This window comes from Malaclemys terrapin, chromosome 8 (genome assembly GCF_027887155.1).
Source record: "Malaclemys terrapin pileata isolate rMalTer1 chromosome 8, rMalTer1.hap1, whole genome shotgun sequence".
Classification (NCBI taxonomy): domain Eukaryota; kingdom Metazoa; phylum Chordata; order Testudines; family Emydidae; genus Malaclemys; species Malaclemys terrapin.
The window spans coordinates 108,774,838-108,792,860 of record NC_071512.1 but is presented as its reverse complement, the minus strand read 5'-3'; the positions used below and the strand labels follow the sequence as shown (position 1 = coordinate 108,792,860).

Here is an 18,023-nt window from a genome sequence, read left to right as displayed (position 1 = left end):
GGGGGGTCTGGCTGTCTGGGGGGGGGGTCTGGCTGTCTGGGGGGGCCGGGGACTGGCTGGCTCGGGGGGGGGGGGCGAGGTCGGGGGGGTGTCTGGCTCGGGGGGGGGGCGAGGTCGGGGGGGTGTCTGGCTCGGGGGGGGGGACTGGCTGCCTGGGGCTCCCAGCGGGCTCCAGGGGCGCAGCGGGGTAAGTAGCCCGGCGCCCAGGTCGGGCCGTCACTAGGGCCCAGAGTGAACAGCCCCCGCCCCACGGGGGTCCCAGCCGCTCGCACTCACCGGCCTCCCAGCACAAACCACGTGGACTCAGCCGGGACTCGCTCCCAGGGCAAGGACAGCGCCAGCCAATGACGAGCCGGCATTGTCCCCGCCTGCCAATCCCGCCCCCAGAGCCCGGAGCCAATCGCATCACGTTTGGGACGGAGGCTGCGGCCGCAGCCAATGGGAGGAGCCGGCACAGACATGCGGGGAGGAAGGAGCTGGCGCGGAGCACTCTGGGCTTTGTAGTTTGGTCCCCTGGTACCGCCCGCCCTCCCCGGAGCCAATCGCCAGCCGCGCCCCGGTCACGTGCCGGGGCCCCGGCCCGCCCGGTCACATGGTGCGAGTCAGGTGACCTGCTCGCCTCCCGGCCGGTCCTTCCCCGCAGTCCGCGCTGAGGAGCCGCCGCCATGACCGGGCCGCTCCTGCTGTACACGGGCCTCGGCCTCGCCTTCTGGGCCACGCTGGCCGGCGTGGGTGAGCGGGGGGGTCATTTCGGGGAGGGGGTCAGAGTTGGGGGGATGGGGGTCAGTTGGGGGAGGGGTGGACATGGAGAGGAGGGGGCCGGGGGGGGAGGGGTGGGCATGGAGGGGGATGGGGGAGGGGGTCAGAGTTGGGGGGAGGGGGGTTAGTTGGGGGAGGGGTGGGCATGGAGAGGAGGGGGCCGGGGGGGGAGGGGTGGGCATGGAGGGGGATGGGGGAGGTGCTCAGTTGGGGGAGGGGGTCAGAGTTGGGGAGATGGGGGTCAGTTGGGGGAGGGGTGGACATGGAGGGGGGTGGGGGAGATGGTCAGTTGGGGGAGGGGGTGAGTTGTGGGGAAGGGTAGGGGCTGTGGGGGCGGAGGCAGGAGTCCTGGTGCGTGAAGTCCCGTCTGTCTGGGCAGGGATCTGCCTCACACCCCCTGCCCCAGGGCAGCGCCCTCCTGCCTTCGCTTGGCACCTGCTGGGGCAGGAGAGTTGCACAGGGCTGGCTCCAGGCAGGAGCGTAGGGCTTCTTGTTCCTGTCGCCCATTACGCTGAGCCCAGGCTGGTGGCGACCCCCGGATTGTGGCAATGGGCCAGGGGGCACTGCCTCTCCTGCTGCGGGGTGCTCCCAATCTCCTCTTGTAGCACAGGCAGCTACGTTTGGGCCGGCTGCCTGGTGGGCTCGGAGCGTTCCTCCTGTCTGGTTTGGCTTTGGCTGCGGTGCGTGGGCTGAGCTGCAGTTTGTACCAGTGGGCTCGGCCCCTGGGCTGCGTTCCTTAGCTGGACATTCACTTGCAAGTGTCTGCCGCGGTGGGGTAGAGCCGTCCAGTTCTTAGTGAGTCCAGAGGCCCCATCTGTCCCCTTTGGCAGCCCCTGCAAAGGCCAGGAATGAATGAGCTCTGAGCCTGAGGCCCCCTTGTGCCCACAGTACCTGAGCATGGCAGTGATGGGGGCTTTGGAAGGACCTGCAGTGGGGTTCTTCAGAACAGGGTTGAGAGGCATCAGTGGGAGGCTGCGGCAGGTTTGTGTCACTGCTGTCTGCTGGACAGGTCCTGCAGACGAGCTGGGGAGAGGCTGGACAGGTCCTGTGGGCCAGCGAGGGCCCAGGCTCCTTTCACTGCAAGGATTCTCCCGCTAAGACTTCCCTGGGGTAGGAGTCTCTCTCCCCTGCTGAGCCTGAAGGACTCTTACACTAATGTAGTTGTTCTTGGTGAGCATCCCCCAGGAGTGTCTTCAGCTGAATCTAGATAGTCACTTTTGGGGGCATTTAACTTCAAGCCCTCATGTTAAAGGGGACAGGTCTCCCAGTCAGAGCACAGAACTGGGAGCCAGGCCTCCTGGGGTCTGTTCCTGGCTCTCTGACCCACCCGGTGCCCTGCTTCACCTCTTCCCTATTGGTAAACAAGGGTGACGGGTGGTGTTGTGGGGGCTAGTCTGGGTCTATCAAGTGCGAGACAAGTTGTCATTTGGCTCAAAGGGGGAGGAGGGGCAGCAGCAGGACTGCAGGAAAACAGGCCCTGTGGCTTTCCAGATGGAGTAACCCAGCCTCTGCCAGGCTGAGAAGCTGGCTGTCCTTAGTAGTTGTCCAAACGATGTTGTTTTGAGTAGGTGCACGAGTTTCTCCGAGCTTTGGCTTGAAGCCGCTGGCGTAGCACTTCTGCAGCGCAATGGAGATGCCCCGTGGAAGGGCAGCTCTCCGGCAGTGGGCTCAGACTGTCTGGCATCCTCGTGGTGACCATGGTTTTGAGGGTCAGAGCGTCGCTGAGCACTGAGAACTAGTCAGGCTTGTACTTTGATGGAGTTGCAGGTTAGCGCCTGCTCTCGTAGCCCAGTGAGGTGGGCACGAACAGCCTGGCTTCTCTCTGAGAGACGACTCCAGACTCGGTGCTCAGACGAAGGGGCAACTGAATAACAAGGTGACAGTGCTGCTGGCTCAGTCAGGATCTCCCCAGAGGTCCCTTGGGCCTGCCCTGCTCTAATCCACCCCCTGCCAAAGTGAACCCATTGAGAGTCGGCTCAATGCGATCCATGAATCAGACGGCTCTTGGAGACGTGCTGGGTGCAACATCGTGACATGGGCTTGCTGAGCCATCGGGGAATGGTTTCTAGTTGAGGCCGGGCATTGACTGCCCACATCCTGTGCAATCCTAGCTCCAGTAGAGAGGAGGCCGGAACCGATCTGCGACTTGTTTCTGCATTCTTGGCTGGTCAGCAAAGTGCCAGAGAACCCACTGGGAATGCACCAGGGCTCGCAGCCTGCAGTAACCCTAACCCTTGCACCTGGGCTGTGTAGTCTGGGAGCCGGCACACAATGGAACCAGTGTCTGTCACCCGGCATGTTTTGTCAATAAAACCCAGGGCCCAATATGTTCGGAGCCAGGGAGAAGGTGCTGTAGGAACCTGCTTTGGGTTTGGCCTTGTGCTAGTCAGTGGCAGCTGAGACTGGCTGGGCCTGGTGGCTGGGCCCTGCTCTGTGGAGCAGGAACTGCAGAACCCAAAACAGTAAACAGCGTCTGCCCTGGCGGAGACACTCAGGCCTCTGGGCACACGCGGGGGTGGGGAGAAGGGAAAGGGGCCCGTGCGCTGCGCTGCCCCTTTGCAGGCCGTTCCTTGTGTTCTGTGCAGCTTGCTCAATAGGCCAGGGTGACTCGTTCCTTCCTCCTTTCATGGCGGGGCCTGCTGGGGACAGTTTTGCTTCCTCTCTTGTGTTCCTCACCCCGTGGCCACTCCAGCCAGAGCCTGGGGGTTTGATTCTCCCTCCCCCAGGTTGCGAGGGGCCCCCGCTTGGCATATTGTAGTCAGGGTGGCTGTAACTGACCGGTGCGTGGTGACCCCGGTCCTTCAGCTCCTAGCGTGGGGAGAACACGAGCCACTGGGGCCCTGTGGCTATTGTGGGGGTGTCTCCCATGGGCCCAGGATAGTCCCTGGAGAGGCCTGCACTTTGTCCCGGATCACAGGCTGGGGACAGAGTTCTTACCAGCCAGTGGGGGCAGGAGTGGGCAGGGCCGGGGTGGTGGGTCCTGGGCATCACAGACAGAAGCGAGACCCAGCAGGCCGGTCTGGAGCAGGGCAGGGCTGGGCTAGACACCTCCCTTGCCCACCTTCCCAGCCCTTGCTGGCCAGAGGCTGGGAGCAGGCAGGGTGTAGTGGGCTCTGAGCTGCTTTGAATGCAATTTGAGCACTGTCCGGTGAGCTGCCAGCTCCCTGCTAACGCCAGTGATTCAGGGACTAGAGCTGGGGGTCCCTGGGGGACTGGCTGTCCGGCAATGGTCGAACGGCCGGGCCTGACTCCCCTGCATGCAGCCAGGCCTGTCCCCTCCGCTGGAGCATTGACACTGCCCAGAGCAAGCGTCCCAGCCAGCCTGGTGGGTTAACTCTGGGCGAGTCCCTCCGGCTAGAGGCTGGCCACAGATGTGAGGGGCCAGGGCAGCCAGCCACCTTCCCTCAGGGCTTGTGGTTCCCCCCTAAGGCATCTGGGGGGGCCTGGGTGTCGTTCTCCATGCAGGCCCCCCTGCGTGTTCTGACCCACATGAGGTGGCTGAGTTAGCTGCCAGGTGACTCTCCGCGAAGGTCTGCTCAGTGCACTGAGCGCTCAGTGCTTTAGAGACTGCCAGGACGCCAGCTCCCTGCCCCAAGGAGCTCAGTGACTTGAGCCTGTGAATTCTGCGGGGGCCGGCGAGGCCATGGATTCTGGCCTTGGCGTACGAGGGAAGGTATCTGATGTTTTGGAGGGGACTTGCCACCCTCTCTTCCTCCGTGTTCCCTTCTATCCCTGCTTTGCTGAAGGTGTGATTGACATGCAGCAGACACCATGCAGCCATCCAGCCTTCGCTCTGTTACCCACCCCATGTATCTGGTGTGATGCCAGGACTGGAACGGCTGCCTTCAGTTATCTGCTCCTTGGAGCAGGGGCGCGGCCTCCTCTGTGCCTGGGATGCAGCCTGTCCGGTTCTGGGGCTGTATAAATAATGCATGTCTTCTCCACTCTGCAGCTCCATTTTCCAGCTTGCGCTGCTAGTGCCCCTTGGGAAGCGCGGAGGAGATGTGCTGTTAGTGAGGGGAGACTTCTCACAACCAGTGCCCAAGGAAGGGCTGGAACCCGTTCTGAGTCAGATGTTCCCGCACTGGAGGGGGGGTTAAGTGCATGTGAATTTCAAACTCTGTAAAGGAGGGAGCTGGGCCCTGCTGCTGGCCCTTCATTGTGCTTGTTTGAGGCCTGGGTTCTCGGCTGGGACCTGACAGATGAGTTGTTGGCCTTTTCCTCCCGCAGGCAGAAATTGGTTACTGCTTTAGCCTCTGCGCAGCACGCTGTGTTTCAGGGCCTCTCCTGCTCTGGGCACTGGTCAAGCTGGCCCCGACTGGGGAGCGTTGGGACTCCCTGGCGGAGTGCGCAGTACTCATGGCTTCAAAATGCAGCGTTTGTACCTGTGGGGTGAGGCGTCCCCCTCCCTGGCCAGCCATAGAACAGCTTCCGCTGTTGTATCAAGCTTCTGGCCCCGATGCGGCGTCACCAGTGCCTGCCACTGCTCTGTGGGCGCAGAGGGAGATTGGCGTGGCACTGGGCAGTTCCCTGCTGCTATGGGGAGACCTGGGGGCAGTCAGGAAACTGACTCAAGGCTTGTTAATTTCTTGCTGCCATTGCTTGGGCAGGCTGTGAGCAGCAACTGGCCCTGAATCTGAGCCGTGGCTGGTCTCTCTCATATCCCCTCTGGCTGGCTGGGGAGTGGGACGCTTTCAAGTCCTGGTTTGGGGGTCGGGGGCGTTAAGCTATTTATTTAGGACGTTTTACGAGTCCCTGCCATGTAAACCTCAGAAACCAACCAAACATCCTCACAACAGTGTGAGTTTGTTTAAAGAGACCGTGTAAAGGATTTAGTCACCCGCTCTCGGTGGTGTGGCCATGTTGGTGAGCTTCGGTGCAATGCCCGCGCCACGTGGGTTCTAGTGATTGTATGACAGCTGATTGCAAGCGCTTAACAGGGGAGCAAGCCCCGCGCTGTGTGGTTTCCATGGGGAGGGGTTTCTAGGCCTAGTGTCTCTAGGCAGGGCTTGTGCCTGGCAGCTGCTGTGAGTGCGAGGGAGCGCCGTAGTCTGGAAATCAGGAGATTAATTCTGGGGGGAGGAGGCCAAGTGCTGGGGCACCAGAAATACCTTTACAAGCAAGACTGTCCTGGGAAGGAGGGGGCTGAGTCCCCTCCGCCAGCCGCTGAAATGGGAGAAATGGCCCCAGGCTAGCGGGGAGCCAGTTTCAGTTAGACCCCCCCCCTTCCCCTTTACGATGGGCACTGGGGCGCTGCTGGGGATGTGCTGAGCAGGGTGTGGGGGCCTTTCCTAGCCCGCCTGCCTGAACTGGGCTCCTTGCAGCTCTCTGCATCACCGGAATGGGCTGCTAGTGGGGGTGAGTCTCTCGCCCACCAGAGTGTGGCCTGCTGCCCCAGCATGTCCCCTGCAGCTCCCTCCCCAGGCCCCACAGCGCTGGGCCCCCTGCGCTGCTGGAGCAAGGAGAGAGGGGTTTTTCAGGAGTCATGGAAGAGAACAAGCCATGGGTTGGAAGGTGAGGTGATGGGCAGATCCCACGCGGCCTCAAGCTGCAGCAGCCTCCATGGTGCTGGGACATGCTCCTCCATCCTGCTCCGGCTCATTTCTGTGTTTGGGGGCAGTATGGCCTAGTGCAGTGATTCTCAACCCATGGGCCACGTGCGGCCCAATCAGCTCTCAGCTGCGCCCATGTGACACCCTCAGGGCCATACAGGTAGTGTCTACATGGTGTGGATGGGGCCCACATAACACAGAGAGCTGCATATGCGGCCCACAGTGGTAACTAGGTTGGGCACACTGGTCTAGTGGTTAGAGCACGGCTCTGGGTGCCAGGAAGGGCAGAGTTCTAGTCCTGGTCGCTGCTCGGCCCCTGCTCCGTATCCTGCCAGCGCTCCTAAGCCAGCAGCCATTCCCTCGCAGGGCTCTCAGACCTAGTGCCCCAGGAGCGTGCAGCCCAGACCCATCCCGGATTGCTGTGCCCAGCCGGGTGCAGACTGTCCGCCCCGTGACTCGTGCTGGCGCTGACTCACGGGTGTGGTCGCAGGCTCAGGGTGACGGGGCAGCATGTGAGGATCAGTAAAGGAGCCCGGTCTCTGCACTGCGGAAGGAATGAGCCAGCCATGCCGAGTGCTCACGCGCACTCCCTGAGGGGCAGGGCGCTGGGGGAGCGGGGCAGACCCCGCTGGGTCCCGAGAGCTGCCTTGCCCTGGCTGGCGGGCGACCTCATCTGTACCTTCAGGGCCAGATTGGCGCCCGTGGCCCAGCTGGAATGGGGTGGTTGTCTCTCACCGCTGACCCTGCTTTGTGGGTGGAGGAGGGGCCAGATACCACGGTGATGGACGCAATAGCAGCACGCACAGGATCTGTCTCCAGTCAGCGTTGGTGCGACACCCACTACGTGTGCGAATGAGGTGGTCATCAGGCTGGACCATGGCTGCTTTCAGCGTATCTGGCGGGAAACACCGGGACAGCTGCTGGCGGGTGCCCTGGGCGTGGGGAATCCGTCCCACCCTAAGCTCCCCAGGGCAGGGCTCCCCGTCTGTCTGGAGGGCTGCCTGGCACGGGGCTTCCTGGTGCCCTTCTGTCGACTGGCAGCCAGGCTGCTCGATTGGTGCGGGTGGCTCACAGCAGCCGGGCTGGGCAGGGTGGGAGCAGCTAGGCTCGGGCTGACTGAAGGTTTCCCCCTTGCTCTTCTTTTCAGGTATCTGCTACACGATATTTGACCTGGGCTTCCGTTTCGATGTGGCCTGGTAAGAGGGCTCTCAAGTGCCGACCCTGCGGCTGGGTGCCCTGCCCGGGGCTAGGCGGGCGCTTAGACGGGCAGGTTCCAGCGAGCAGGGCTTCCCACTGAGGGCGATAGCTGGCAGAGGTGACCAGAAAGCAGCACCTGCTCTGTCACGTTGGCCAGCAGTCGTCCTCGGCCCGGGCAGTATAAGGGCCAGGGGCGTGCAGGGAGAACGTGCGGCTGCGCGGAGAGACTAGCTCTGACAGCAGAGACCCAGAACCTTCGTCACTCCCCTGGCGTAGGGAGCCGCTCCTCTCTCTGTCTCCCATGGCTCGGAGCCCGCTAGGTGCTGGCGTGGGCTGAGGGCATGCTACGCCCGGCTGGCCCAGCGCCCTGCTCACTCCCGCTGTGCACTGTCCCGTTCCACTGCTGGATCCTGCCACAGGGCGCCGGGCTGCAGCTCTGCTCCCCTCCCCATTGCAACTAGGAAAGCCGGCACCCTGCCCTCAGCGTCCAGTCGCGCTCTGCTGCCCCCGCCCTGCCCCTTCCTGTGCTCTCTGCTAGCTGCCTGTGGTGCTGCTTGCCGGCAGGCACTATCCAGATTGCCCTGGGCTGGGCTGGCTGATTCCCCCAGCAGCCGGCCCTACGCCTTCCTCCTCCAAGGGCAATGGGGACAGGGCTTTCAAGTGTTCTCCTGCCTGGCCTAGGCTGCAGGAGGAGTCTGCCCGGTCACGTCAGGGCTCTGGGGGGTGACGGCTGGGGACGAGGCATGGCTGGGTCTGCTTGGGGGGCAGCGTCGGGCTGGTCTCTTACCGAGCTCATGGCTCTGCCACGTGCTGGGGAAGGACAGGTGGGCCCTGTGCTGGAGCCCCCAGGAGCTGTGTGCGCACGTGAGGGTGGCCATTGCACTGGGGGGGCCGCAGAGCAGGCAGCCGTCTCGCCTGCTGCCTTCCTCCCGTGGAAGGGAGGCGCTGGGCCGTCGGCCCCTGGAGCGCTGGGGCGGGCGGGGCCGGCCCTGACTCTGCACTAACGAGGTTCCCTTCGGCCTCTAGGTTCTTAACGGAAACCTCCCCCTTCATGTGGTCCAACCTGGGCATCGGCCTGGCCATCTCGCTGTCCGTGGTGGGCGCAGCCTGGTGAGTTGGGCCCCATTGTCCGGGACTGCTGGTCCCGTGGGGTTTGCTGAGGCTCCTGCTGGGGGGGCCGGGGAGACGTGCCCCGGGGGGTGGCGCTGCCATGCCTGAGTCAGCCCCTCGGCTGCTGCCTGGCTCCAACTTCTCAGCAGGGCACCTTGGGTCTGGGGCAGCTCCTGCTGGTGGCTCTGGAGAGCTGCTGGGGATGCTGGTGGCCTGGGAGATGCCAGGCTGGTCTCCGTGGGTTCTGTGCCAGCAAGTCGCAGTCAGGCTGGCAGCTGCCCTGTGTCCCTGGTGCCGTTGCTTTTCCCAGCCCGTCTCACCGTGTGCGCCTGGGGTGTGAGCGGGGCGGGCTGGGCATTCAGCTCCGGTCCGCGCTCAGCTCTGCTCCAGGGAGGCACCATCTCCTTGTTGGCAGACGCTTGCTCTCCGTCCAGGCAGGCGCCCGCCCAGGGCTCCCTCACTGACTGCCCTGTCTCTTGCAGGGGGATCTACATCACTGGCTCCAGCATCATCGGCGGGGGAGTGAAGGCCCCCAGGATTAAAACAAAGAACCTGGTCAGGTAAGGACAGCTGGTCCCCAGTGTGGTGCTCCGGGACAGAACCTGGCACCTGCGGGGAACAGCGCCCCAGGGAGCTAGTCAGCGGTTCACCGGAGCTGCTCACGCTTCCCCAGCACCATGGCCCCTCTGGGCTGTGTGGTACAGTGCTGAGCCCCTTGGTCTGGGGCTGGGATCAGGCTGGGTCACTGTGCAACTGCTGGGTCCTGTCCCCACAGCCGGCGCGCCCCCTTCTCCGGCCCACGCGCTCCGGTGTGCGGGGGCACCAGCCAGTCCAGACCTGAAGGAAACAGCTTCTGCCTGGGCCTCTGGGCTCCTCGCCCTCGGACTGGAAATGTGAAACATCCTGAAGCACCAGTGCATGCTGGGAAAGGCAGTGCTTCCTGTCCCTGGCTGGCAGCAGGCCCCCAGGGGCTATGGGGCAGTGCAGTGGCCTGCGTGGGGTCTGAGTTAGCTGTGTGGGGTATGAGGTTCCCCACCCTTGTGCCTGCCTGTTGGAGGCTTCCCATCTGTGCTGGGGTGGCGAAGGGCCAGCGCCGCCCCCCGCTGGAGCGTCTCCGCAGCGGGGCTGGGGGGCTTAGCTGGGGGAGATGACCTGGGTGGTGTCAGCCTGGGGGCCCCGCAGGGAGACGCCTCGTCTGTCAGTACGACAGGCAGTAGTTGGGGGCAGAGGCTGGGCTGTGGGTCTCTGGCTCCAGTTGCTAACGCTGCCCGTCATCCACAGCATCATCTTCTGTGAGGCCGTGGCCATCTACGGGATCATCATGGCGATCGTCATCAGCAACATGGCTGAGGTGCCTGCTGCCGGGAGGGGCGGGGGGGGGAGGGGGCACCCCCCAGGCAGCCCCTGGAGCTCTGCACTGTCTCCCCTGACATGTCCGTACGGGGGGAGGGGGGGGGGGGGCATAGCCAAGGCTCAGGGTCTCTTCACTGCTTCCCTCAAATATAGCTGGGCAGAGCAGCAAACCCAGCGCAGGCACCTGGCGGGGGGATCTTCTTCCACATGGGGTGTGCCTGGCTCCCCTGGCCTGCGGTCCTGGCTCTAAGTGGCCTGTACCAGCTGCGGCAGTGCCAGGAGCCCGGGGAGCTGGTGGTAGTGGGCAGAGCCTGGCGTCCCGCTGGGCTGGGTGCTAGGTGCCCACGGGGCGTTCCTTGGCTGGGATAACGGGTGCATGGGTTCAGGCTCCGAAGCCACTGTGGCATGGAGGAGTTGAGCTGGGCTTCAGGAGGGGAGATGGCTCTGGTAAAACCCTGTTATTCCAGCCTAACCCAGGCAAGGGGCGGCACCTGAGCTCACAGCCGGAGCAGGCCTGGCCCTCTCGGGCAGGGTTGTGGCTCCATTGTCCAGAGCAGGGCAGGACTTGCCCCGGGTCCCACTGTGACTTGAATCAGACGTGGCTGAGAGTCCCAGCCCATCTCCGAGGCAGAGCCGTTTCTCCCTAGTCCGCCCGTCACGCTGGGGAGCCGGGTGGGTTTGTCCGATGCGGCCCAGGGGGTGCGGCTTGGGCAGGGCAGCAGGGTCCCAACCTGCGGGCAACGCCTTAACGGGCGTGTCTTGCCGCCATATGCCCACACAGACAGACACGGATGCTGGTTCTGTGCGGGGCAATCTCCCTCTGCCCCAGTGTGGGGCGGGGAGGGGCCTGTGGAGCAGGGAGCTAAGGCCCAGGACTGGGACTCTGGGGGTCTGGGTCCCAGCTCTGGGCAGCCGGTGCCCGTCCCCATGGCAGGGAGCTCTAGTCAGGCTGCTGTACCCCTGCCGCTAACCCTGTGCCGTGTGTCGTCTTCCAGCCTTTCAGCGGCACCACCCCAGAGACCATCGGCGCCAAGAACTACCACGCAGGTAAGCGGCGCCCTGCCCTGTGTCGAGGGGCCTGTGGGGCCAGCGGGCTCTGCCCTGTGTGGAGGGAGGCTCCTGCACCCCGGCCCCATGCCAGTGCCTGTTCTCGCTGCACGCTCCAGCATACTGTTCCCCTAAGGTGTGCACAGTGGTCCTTGTTTGCTCCCCCAGTGAGCGACGGGCCCCTGTGTGTGCAGTGCAGCCCTTCCTGGGATGCTTGGCGGCAGCCGGACCCCTGTGAGAGCAGCTGTGAGCCCTGTCTGGGCCCTAGGGCAGCGCTCTGCCCTAGGAGCTGCACCTCTCCTCTGGGGCAGGCACGGCTGGGGAGCACTGGCCTGTCCCACTTCCGCCCCTGCAGGCCCAGCTGTCAGAAGGGCCGCCCGCCTCGCCTAGTATCAGGAGCGGGTGTCTGGCTGGATAGTGTTGTACTTAAAGGACTGCACAAGGTCTTTCCAGAGGGAGTAAGGCAAAGCCCCACGTTTATTAGTAATACGTGTATCAATCCACACTGTAGCATACGTGTATTACCCGTAAACGGGGGACTTTGCCTTACTCCCCCTGAAAAGATCCTGTGCAGCACTTGAAGTACAACAGTTTGGTGGAGAATTGCGAAAGGGGGAAGGTATCACGAGCATTTATCGAGTAATGAAACAAACTTTGAGAAGTATGGAAAAGCGATCGTAAACCTTGAAAAGTATTGAGAAGCGATGGATCATTAAAGTGTGCACACCCCGGGGGTAGAAGGCCGGGTAACGAGAGGAGGAGTAGCGTTCTTGCTCCAAGAAAAGAGGTCTTGGTAAATAAGAGTAAAGAGATGAGCATTGCTGTGTTAGTCCCCGTAGGAGGTCGGGTATACTAGACAATGTTGAAACGTAAGCAGTCTTTTAAGGCGGCTCCCAGAGAGGAGACTGAGAAATTGGCATTTGTAAAAGATGTGTGACCCCTTGTACCACACAGCCCCTGGGGCCCTTCCTGAGCCTGCCAGGAGAGCGCCCTGTGCCTCCCAATCTCCACCCTACTGGGCACCTGCAGCCGGGCTCTGGACCCAGGGCGGCTGCCACAGGGCAGGGAAATGTTGCTTCCCCTCAGACGCTCCTATGTGGCCATAGATGGGGGACCAGTCTCTGGGGGCATCTTCCTAGGTAGCTGGGGTCTGGGTTCCCTTGCCCCAAACGCACAGTGCCACCTGCTCTTGGTGTGCGGCGGCGATTTGAGCTCACCCTGGTACTGCAGGAGCAGATCTGTGGCCGGCTGAGCGCACAGGGCCCTGCCTGGCAAAGGCATTTCAGGGATGGCTGGAATTTGGCAGCCTTGGTTTGTCCTCTTCATATTCTGCTCTGTCCCCTTAACTCTGCCCCTGGCAGCTCCTAAGAGTTTCCCAGCCTGGGCCAGCGCCCGGAGTGCCCCAGCGGGCTCTCTCAGGAGGAGGCCAAGCCCCTGTGCAAGCCAGGCCTTGGCCTGGGGCCTGCTGCATCTCACCGCTCCCTGCCCCATCCCTTCCAGGTTTCTCCATGTTTGGGGCTGGTCTGACCGTGGGCCTCTCCAACCTGTTCTGCGGGGTGTGTGTGGGCATTGTGGGCAGCGGGGCTGCACTGGCCGACGCCCAGAACGCCAGTCTCTTTGTCAAGATCCTGATCGTGGAGATCTTCGGCAGCGCCATCGGGCTCTTCGGGGTCATAGTCGCCATCCTGCAGGTACCGTCTCCTGCCCCGCTGGGCCCAGCGTGCTCCTGGGGCCCCCAGCCCCACATCAGCCCCAGGTGTGGGCTGCCCAGCTCATCAGACAGGCCTAGGTGTCTGCAGAGCCTCAGTGTCCCAAGGGGGGGTGATGGGAGGGGTGCAGCCACTGCTCTCTGGTGAACAGAGAAGACCACCCAGGGGACGCGGGCGGGGAAATGATGCAGCAGCTCCATGTGATGGCACCATCTGGCCTGGCTGCTGGAACCCATCTTGGCAGTGCCAGGCCCCCCCACCCCAGCAGCCACAGGGAATGGTTTGACTGGGCACCGGAATCGGAGCGGTTTGTGCCCAGGGCTGATCGGGGAGGAGTGGCCTGTGGGTCCTGCAGCTTCAGCCAGGCTGCCTGGTCAGGGCAGTTGGGGGGCACTTGGCAGGGTGTGCTCTGACCCGTCTCCTTTCTCTCTGCAGACATCTAAAGTAAAAATGGGGGACTGAGCCCCTGCCCGTTCCGGCCTGGCCCCCTGCGGGCGCGACTGTACATATTTATTTAATGTTTCTATTTCCTGATCGGGGGCGTCGCTTCGCCGCGTCGGGAGCGGGAGCCCAGGTGTATAGAACCGTCCCTGCTGATCCGCCGCCCGCTGGCCCCATGGAAGAAATAATCATCTGTGTGTGAATTCGGCTCCCTCCTGTCGGCCCAGCCAGCCGGGGGGGGCGGGGGGGGCAGGGTTGCTGCCTGAGTGTTCCCGGTGTGTGTACAAATCAATTGACCAGTGTAAGTCAGTGTCACGTGAAATAAACATGGTTCCTGTCCCTGCCTGCCGCATTCTGTCTGTGCCATGCACTCCCATACTGCGCTCAGGGCATGCCGGGGCACTGCCAGCCCTGCCTGGCCACGGGGACACGGCATTGAGCATGGCACTGGTGTTCCCAGTGCTCTCTTCCAGCAGTGGCCGGGCTAGCCCAGATCTAGCTCAGAACTGGCTGGATGCTGCCGTGAGCTGGCTCTTGCAGGCAGATGCCAGTCATGGTGCTGCCCTCCGCTAATGCCAGGGGGAGACACAAGAAGAAAATTCTTAAGCTGGCACGGACCTGTGCCCAGGGTGCCAATGGGTTAGTGGAAGGGGGGCCTGCCTCAGATCACTGCTGCAGCTGAGGGAGACCCTGGGGTCAGGCTGGCAGAGAGCTGAGGGTTGGGAGTGAGAGGCACAGTGGACATGGGCGGGGGGGGGGGGGAAGGAGGTAATGTCATCAGAACGGCCACATTGGGTCAGACCAAAGGTCCATCTAGCCCAGAATCCTGTCTGCCGACAGTGGCCAGTGCCAGGTGCTTAGAGTCCTGTCCGTAGGCACGCCCCTGCATGCATTGCTGAGTCATAAGGTGTATCTGCCTTTTCTCAATGGGTCAGTTGTATAACTGATGGTCCTTAATGGCCATCAAGCAGGCTAGGCAGAGCGGACACCAACTTGTCTGGGGTGTCACCCAGAAGCCAAGCACAAGTTTTGAAATACAGGCCTGAAATAGGCAGCCACAAGTAAACCTAGACCAGCCCTGGCTGGGGTTTATCCAACCTATTCTTAAACACCTCCAGTGATGGGGCTTCCGCACCTGCCCTTGGACGCCTGTCCCAGAGTGGAACTCCACTGGGAGTTAGCCAGCTTGTTTCTAATAGCTAACCTCGAGCTCCCTGGCGGTAGATTAAACCCATCATGCTCCCAGCCTTGAATTCTTGTCTGGTTCCATCCCACTATCGGTCTTGCCCCAACTTTGTCTTGGACTGACATCAGGCTAACTGGGTTATAGCTTCCTGGGTCACCCCATTCCCCGCTTTCAGTCATGGTGCAATGTTAGCTTTTCCTCAGTCCTCCGGTGGAGCCTGTTCAAAATGTCACATGGGATTTAGAGAGTTCCTTGGCCAAGTCTTTTAACACGTTTGGGTGCAAGTTATCCAGGACAGCGGGTTCCAAAGGTTTCACTTTAATACTTGCTGTCTAGCATTCGCCCTAGTTCCTGAGGGACTAGAGAGTGTTTCATTATCACACTCAGATATGGACGTATCGTCCCGTCTCTTAACAAATATAGAAGAGAAATATTTGTTAAGTACTTCTGTGAGTGACAATTTTACTATCCTGCTCTAATACTGGTCGTGGCCCATTGCTAGGATTTGGCTTGTTCCTCATCTATTGAAAGGATTCCTGCTCGGTCCTTACCCCTCCAGGCCCTATTCCTCGCTGATACCTTTAGCTTCCCGAACAACTGTCTGCATTTCCTAACTTCCAGTTTCTACGCATTGCTACCAACTTCTCATTTTTCCATTTTGGTTTAGGGGTGGGGAGGGGTGGAGAGAGGTTGGGTAGCAGCTGCCTTCACCTCCCCTCTTTTAACCCAAGAAGGCGCCTGTCATGATTGCAGAATTGGTTTCTGGGTGTCGAACGCTGCGTCCTTAAGCAGTTCCTCACCTTCACATGTTTCGTTGACATTTGTTCTCTCAGTCACCCACCATTGCTCACGATGGTTTTCAGCCTTGGGAAACTGGCCCTTTTAAAGCCCAAGTCTGGCTAGTACTAGTTGGGACACTCTCATGCTCGCAAATGAGCTTAGTTCGTGGTCGCTAGCACCCAGGTGTGACGGGTTCGGTCACAGAGACCCCCTTGGGACTGTCACCTGATGTGCTGAAAGTACTTCTGAGCCCGTTTTCCCCGCCAGCTTGGGCCTCCAGCACCCTGTCTTGTTGAGCCAGACACGCCAGCCTGCTGCTACACAGACCCTGGGTCTGAACCACCCCCCAAAGCTGCAGGCTTTAACTGAAAACCACTCAGTAGATTACCTGTCTCCAGCACCCAGACACCCAGCTCCCAATGGGATCCAAACAAATCCGTTTTGCTCTGTATAAAGCTTATAGAGGGTAAACTCATAAATTGTCCGCCCCCTATAACACTGATAGAGAGATATGCACAGCTGTTTGATCCCCCAGGAAATAATACTTGCTCTGGGTTAATTAATAAGTGAAAAGTGATTTTATTAAATATAAAAAGTAGGATTTAAGTGGTTTCAAGTAATAACAACAGAACAAAGTAAGTCACCAAGCAAAATAAAACAGATCACGCAAGTCTAAGGCTAATACATTAAGAAACTGAATACAGGTAAATCTCACCCTCAGAGATGTTCCAATAAGCTGCTTTGACAGACTAGACTCCTTCCTAGTCTGGACCCAATCCTTTCCCCTGGTATAGCCTTTGTTAGTTCCAGCTCCGGTGGTAACTAGGGAATTTCTCATGACTGGCAGCCCCCTTTGTTCTGTTTTATCCCCTTTCATGGCTTTGGCACAAGGCGGGAATCTTTTGTTTCTCTGGGTCCCCACCCTCCTTCTACATGGAAAAGCACCAGGTTTAAGATGGATTCCAGTACCAGGTGACATGGTCACATGCCACTGTAACACCTCATTCCCCATTACTCATGGGTTGGCCCCCAGGTCCCCAAGAAGGTAAATAAACCATCTACAACCAATTGTCCTAGTCAGTGGGAGCCATCAAGATTCTAAACCACCATTAATGGCTCACACTTTGCATAATTACAATAGGACCCCAGACTTATAGTTCATATTCCTAGTTTCAGATACATACAAATCGGATGAACACACTCAGTCGATTATAAGCTTTGTAATGATACCTTACAAGAGACCTTTTGCACAAAGCATATTCCAGTTACATTATTTTCACCCTCATAAGCATATTTCCATACACAGATGGAGAGCAACGTCACACCGGGCAACCATAATTTTTTAGTGAGACAAGGTGGGTGCATTGGCCCAACCTCTGGGGGTGAGAGAGACTCCGTTGAGCTTACACAGACCTAGACAGCTTGGTCTAATGCCTGGGTCCCACCTGGCTATAGCAGCCCTGCATCCACCGGTTTTTAGGTCAGTGAAGAATTCAGCGTGATCAGAGTGGCCAATACAAACTTGGCTCTTGTTGGTTGCATGGAAAGTTTGTGTGGAAAGTTCTGTTTTAGACTGGCCCACTGAGCGCTGCAGCCTGGCCCACAACCTGAAATCCCCCTGATCACACAGGTTTTCTGTCTACACATCACGATGTTGGAGGAGCAGCTCCTCTTGTTCCCTGTCTGAGGGGGAGACAAGCCAGAGTTTAACATTGCAGCCGGGTGACTTCCCCCACCAGGGCTCGGGGAAACCTGCCCATGTGTAGCACATTGGGTATCATACACCAGTGTTTCTAATTCCTCTTTCCTATTACCCAGGAGTCTGATGTTGGAGCCCAGGCCCCCACCCACCAGGGCACGGCCCTCTGCCCCACAGCCCACTTGCTGGTGCACAGGTCCCCACCCTGCCCCACTCCCACCACTGGTGCCATTCCACCTGCCCCCTGGGGCCGCAACCCACCCATTGGTGCCCCCTGCAAGAGTTCTGCGACCAGGGGCTGCTAACAGGGAGTGTCGCAAGGGAGTTCTCCAGGTGGAGGAGGAGCAAATACAACACCCTTGGGGTAAGTGGCTGTGTGTAGTGTAGGGTTACCATACTTAAATAAAAAAAGAGGACCCTCCATGGGGTCTTGGCTCCGCCCATTTCCCACCCCAGCCTCGCCCCAACTCCGCCCCTTCCATGCCCCAACCCTGCCCTAACTCCGCCCCCTCCTCCCTCCCACCCCGAGCCACGCGGAAAGGGCTGCCCGAGCGCTACTGGCTTCACGGTTTGCCGGGCAGCCCCCAGACCCTGTGCCCCCGGCCAGTGCTTCCCCAGCGCAGCTGGAGCCCGGGAGGGGAAGCGCCCAGCCAGGGGCGCAGGGTCTGGAGGCTGCCCGGCAAACTGTGAAGCCGGTAGCGCTTGGGGTTCGGACAGCCCCCTTGCCTCCGGACCCTGCACCCCCCCAGCCGGGCACTTCCCCTCCCGGGCTCCGGCGGCGCAGGGTCCGGAGGTATGGGGGCTGCCCAAAGCCCGTAGCGCTCGGGCAGCCCGGCTCTTAAACAGAGCCGAAGAGTCAGGGGAGGAGCAGAGCCGCCGCGGGAGGGGAAGTGCCCGGCCGGCATTTTCCCGGACACGTTCGGCTTTTTGGCAATTCCCCCCGGACGGGGGTTTGAGTGCCGAAAAGCCGGACATGGCCGGGAAAAACCAGACGTATGGTAACCTTAGTGTAGTGTGTGTTTGTGGGTTACTCGCTGTTTGCTGAGCTTGTGTTTGTCTGTCTGTCTGGTTGGTTGGTTGAAGGACCGTGGGCTGTGGCCGGCAGTTGGAAGCTGTGAGCTTCCAAGGAAGGTTTGAAAGCTAGAAGCCTCTGGTAATTGGCTGAGCCTTAATCAGTGGGCGGGGCTATC

At 60.7% G+C, this 18,023-nt stretch overlaps 1 protein-coding gene across 1 annotated transcript; it reads left to right on the top strand.

The window, feature by feature from the left end:
* The first annotated feature begins 603 nt into the window (after positions 1–603).
* Positions 604–13,512, top strand: ATP6V0B (ATPase H+ transporting V0 subunit b). Its single transcript, XM_054037936.1, has 8 exons — positions 604–732; positions 7,459–7,507; positions 8,535–8,618; positions 9,101–9,178; positions 9,900–9,969; positions 10,967–11,018; positions 12,519–12,709; positions 13,163–13,512. The coding sequence occupies exons 1-8, from the start codon at positions 666–668 to the stop codon at positions 13,187–13,189; spliced, it is 618 nt and encodes a 205-aa protein (XP_053893911.1). The 5' UTR covers positions 604–665; the 3' UTR covers positions 13,190–13,512.
* Positions 13,513–18,023: the final 4,511 nt, after the last annotated feature.

Bases quoted from the DNA above. Each gene is read 5' to 3' on its own strand.
- ATP6V0B (XM_054037936.1), top strand. From the start codon at position 666: ATGACCGGGCCGCTCCTGCTGTACACGGGCCTCGGCCTCGCCTTCTGG. The intron at 7,508-8,534 runs GTAAGAGGGCTC...TTCGGCCTCTAG, and splicing joins TTCCGTTTCGATGTGGCCTG to GTTCTTAACGGAAACCTCCC. The intron at 9,179-9,899 runs GTAAGGACAGCT...CGTCATCCACAG, and splicing joins AAAACAAAGAACCTGGTCAG to CATCATCTTCTGTGAGGCCG.